A 4960-nucleotide genomic window follows, 5' to 3' on the forward strand; every position below is an offset into this window, starting at 1 on the left:
GGTTTTGGCTTACAAATACTGATGTAAAATACTGACCAAATACTGCTAGTGTGACGGCAGCCTAATAAGTTACACATTTCTGTACAATTTTTACATATTTTACCAAGACATATTGTATTTGTTATTCAATTTAATCATTGTAAAATCACGTGTTATTCTAACCATTTATATCATGTTTTAACAGATATGGCAGAGCCTATCCAAGTCATGACTCCGGGTAACAAGTCTTTTGTAACAGAGTTTGTAATATTGGGAATCACCAATGACCCAACTTTGCAACACGTCCTCTTTGTGTTGTTTCTGCTGATATACATTGTAAGTGTGTTTTGCAATACAGGCATCATGTTAACAATCCTGATCGTTAATGGTCTTCACAGTCCCATGTATTATTTTCTCAGCAATCTGTCCTTCTCAGATCTTTGCTATTCTACAGTCATCTCTCCGAAAACGTTGTTTGATTTTTTTCTGGAAAAAAAATTGATCTCATTTATTGGCTGCGCCCTCCAGTTGTATTTCTTTGCCGTGTTTGCCACCACTGAAGGCTACATTTTATCTGCCATGGCTTATGATCGGTATGTTGCAATATGTCACCCTCTATTGTACGTATTAATAATGAACAGAAGGAAATGTGTGATTCTTACTCTTCTTGTTTATATTGGCGGATTATGCACTGCGGCCGTCCATACATCATGCACATTCATATTGCCCTTTTGTGGACCTAATGTAATTAACCATTTCTATTGTGACATTCCTCCGCTGATGGAGCTGTCATGTGCAGATACGTACATAAGTAAGACAATTATATTTGGAGTAGTTTTTTGCCTTGGTCTCTTTTCATTAATCATTTTACTAGCTTCATACATATATATCTTTTTCACCATATTGACAATCCACTCATCAGAAGGAAGACGCAAAGCATTTTCTACTTGTTCCTCTCATCTGCTTTGTGTTGCTTTGTTTTATGGAACAGTTTTCTTCATGTACCTCCGTCCAGCTTCTAACTATTCGGTCACACAGGACAAAATCGTATCTGTGTTCTATACCATGATAATCCCTATGATGAACCCAATCATCTACTGCTTACGAAACAAAGAAGTGAAGGATGCGGTGAAATTTTGCATTAGTAGACTACTAGTACACAGACAGTAAATGTTTAGGTCTCTAGTACTATTCTTGGCACTAATCAACGAACACTATTATATACTGTGAGGCCATGTTCCCACATGCAAAAACGTTGTTGTTTTTCAGCAGCTTTTTTGCAGATGTCCCCACCAAAATACGCAACAGCAGTCTGCTCTCATTATTGCATTTTTTTTGCTGCATTTTTTACGTGTTTTCACTTCTTTTTGATGCTTGTTTGGTGTAGATTTGAAGTTGTATTTTTCAGCTGCTTTTTTTCACATGAATTTTTTAAAGGGTATGTGCACACGTTGCGGATTCTCTGCGGATCCGCAGCGTTTTTTGAGGCAGATCCGCAAGTGATTTACAGTACAATGTAAATCAATGAGAAAAAAAAATAAACGCTGTGCTAATGGTGCGGAAAATTCCGTGCGGAAACACTGCGGATTAAAAGAAGTAGCATGTCACTTCTTTTTTTGCGTATCTGCAGCGTTTTTGTACCCATTCCATTATTGAAATCCGCAGGGGTAAAAAATGCAAAAAATCCGCAGTAAATTTGCAGCAAATACGCACAAAATACTCACAAAAACCGCGTCAAATCCGCACCTGCGTTTTCTGCAAAGAGATTCAGAATCCGCACCAAAAATTGCAGAGGCTAATCCGCAGCGTGTGCACATAGCCTAAGGCTACGCATAGAAGTCTAAGCCTACGTTCCAATAATGAGTTTTTAGTGAGTTTTTTTACTCTATTTTCGAAAAAATACAAGTAACCCATTTTACATAATGGGTGCAGAAATTATGCAGAAAGTCTGCAATATCAAAAATGTACTCCGAAATAATGCACCAATAAGGTACAGTCTAACAATGTCTGTAACCACATGGTAGACATGAGTTTTTTTAAAAATTACATCCACTTTTCTTGGACTGTTAAATACAGCAAATTTTCTGCAGAAGAAAAAAAAAACAACATTTATGCTAGGTGGGAATACAGAACTAGATAGAATAAAACATTACATACATTTGACAAAATAATGTAACATTAAGCTGGTGAATAGTTGATAGGAAAAATCCTTCACTTTGATGCTAACTCCCTAATGTGGCATTTAAACATTGTGGTCAAACTGTATTTTTTTGCACCAACTTCGGAAATAATGCATCATTTGTAACAATATTTTAAAATTCAAGCAAAAAAAGGGAGTGTATCCAGCGAGCGTAGAAGGAAAAAGTGATAGACGTTTATGCAAAGCACTTCTCAATATTTAATGAATCCAAAAATGTTACATGTATAGACAAAAATGTAACCCCTCACCCCCCTAAAACTGCGCGTTTTGGCAGATGTCTGGACTAAACTACTTCCGTGCTGGAGCATCCGAAACGGCCATCATAGTGGTGAGCTGGAATTATTTTTAGATATAATATATATTTTTTTCCAATATTTTAAAATTGTGACAAAAGAGTTTGAGAATTTGTTGTTTTGCAGCCTGAGCTGTATTCGTCAGTGCCCATTTTGTAATACCTACTACCTAATAACTAACTTGTCTTAACTATTTTTTTTGGGAAAAAAAATAGAAATTCTGATGTTTTTTTAACATGTTAAATTTTCCACTTTTTAGTAGAAATAAAGCATTAACTTTATTTTGTTGGTCAGTATGATTATTGCGATAACATATTTGTGCGCTTTTATTTATGTTTTATTGCTTTCTAGCATACATACTCACTAAGAAAAATGAAAAATTTATGATTTTTGTGTTGTCAAATACTGAGAGCCATAACTCAAACTTTCCATTTTATGGTACCTATGTATTTTTGGTCAATTTATTACAGTTTTTGGGAGATGGAATGAAAAAAAAAAATATTCTGTAATTTAATTTTTAAAGGACGGTTTGACATTCAGTAATATTGACATGCTATTTTTTTCTGCAGGTAAATCCAATAATATCAGTATCAAATGTACTTAGTTTTTTATGTTTTGCTACTTGTGGTAAAAAAATATTCTTTTTTATTCACAATTTTTAGATAAATAACATTTTATTTTTCCATAGACAGAGTTGTGTGAGGGCTTATTCATTGTGGGGCAAGCTGCATTTTTTACTTATGCCATTTTTGGGTACATATGACTTTATAAGGAACCTGTCACCAGTTTTGTGACATAGTAGCTAAAAATATCACCTTATTCAGTGACTGTGTTGCATTCTCTAAATCCTTATATAACCCCCTGAATCCCCCTGTATAATCACGAAAAACCTTTTTAATTTTTCACGCTCTGTATGGTAATCTTCTCAGTCAGATCCGATGGGTGTTGCCTCGAGCCGCTCCATCCCTCCCCCGGCTGCTGTTTGCCATCCTCCATCTTTAATTGACGCTAATGACGCCTCCTGGGTCATCCACATCGCCGGGCAACATCTCGTGTATGCGCAGGAATATCACGTCTCGCGCCTGCGCAGTATGCTTTGCCCAACTGTGTGTGTGTGTTACTGGCATCTATGTATCTATCTATTCTAACTTGTCACGCTGTGATATTACTTTTCGTGGCAGATGAAATGCCTGCTTTTATTCTATCTATTTAATATCTATCGATCACCTTAGAAAACGATGTGTAATTGACATAGAGAATTGCTCTATGTAAAAGCTCATGGGCAGGGGAGGAAGCAAAAGACAATACTGACATTACAGCAGGGGATCACAGAGGATTTCTTTTGTCAGGTAAAATATTTCACTGACTGTTTTTAAACAGAAAAGATATTTATCTTTGTACAGTGTTACCCAGTGGATAGAAAAATATTTAGAATTGAGAGTCCTCAGTGGTTGATACCTTTTAATGGCTAACTGAAAATATGGTAACAAATTGAAGAGGCCTGAGTGGTCTCGAAAGCTTGCAATTTGTTACCATCTTTTCAGTTAGCCATTAAAAGGTATCAACCACTGAGGACTCTCAATTCTAAATGTTTTTAAACAATATTTTACCTCACAAAATGTCTGCGATCTCCTGCTGTAATGTCAGTATTGTCTTTGAGGGGAGAATACAGCACAGGAAGGAAAGAGATATCAGACATGGGGTAGATAGGTCAAAGTAATGAGCACAGATGGAAGAAGTCAGCACATGGGGAAAGAGAGAGTGTTTAGGTGGGGGAGCACATGGGGGGGAGAGATTATCAACGCTGCAAAGCCTGTGTCATGTTGGACGCTGTTCAGACCAGGTCGTTCGACAGACAGCGGTAATTCCGCTTTTGACCATTATTTGCTCATTGACGTCGGCTAGATTTTATCTAGCTGTTCCGGGGTTAATTTACCTGATCCTCGGATTGGAAGCTGGGCCATGCCCATTGCTTTTAAATAGTTCTCCTGATCATTGGGCGTCGCCGATTATAGCTTCTGTCTTGTGCGTTGTTATCTTGGTCTGGAGTGGAGAGCTGGTTGTTGGAGATTCGTTGCTGGTGGTGTATTTTCCTTAGTCTTATTTACTCCTTCCTATATTTGTATTTATTTTGCCCTGCACACTTATAGTGTATTCCTGAGTGACTGCGGCGTGGTGTATATTTTCCTTTATCCTTGTCTGTGCTAACTGTGGGTATTGGTGTATTACCTCTTCACTGGGTGGTGGGCGGAGGTTTCAGCCTAGGGTTGAAACAGGAGACAGGGTGAGGTTCGAGGCCTGGGCATGCACACCATCAGTGTAAACTCCAGGTAGAGGGTCAGTCAGGATTTCCCTAGTCTGAGGGAAATTGCAGGGGCCCGGGTTATTAGCTCTCGCTCACCTAGTCTCCCCGTGACAGCCTGCCCCCATCGTGACATTACCACCCTCCCGATGCTATAGCATCGGCCCTCAATCTAATAGTTCATAA

At 38.0% G+C, this 4960-nt stretch overlaps 1 protein-coding gene across 1 annotated transcript; it reads left to right on the forward strand.

Moving 5' to 3' along the window:
• Positions 1–207: 207 nt before the first annotated feature.
• On the forward strand, positions 208–1149 carry LOC143817763 (olfactory receptor 5AR1-like). Its single transcript, XM_077299244.1, has one exon. The coding sequence runs from the start codon at positions 208–210 to the stop codon at positions 1147–1149; it is 942 nt and encodes a 313-aa protein (XP_077155359.1).
• The last annotated feature ends 3811 nt before the right edge of the window (positions 1150–4960 follow it).

The sequence above is a fragment of the Ranitomeya variabilis genome, chromosome 3, assembly GCF_051348905.1.
Source record: "Ranitomeya variabilis isolate aRanVar5 chromosome 3, aRanVar5.hap1, whole genome shotgun sequence".
Classification (NCBI taxonomy): domain Eukaryota; kingdom Metazoa; phylum Chordata; class Amphibia; order Anura; family Dendrobatidae; genus Ranitomeya; species Ranitomeya variabilis.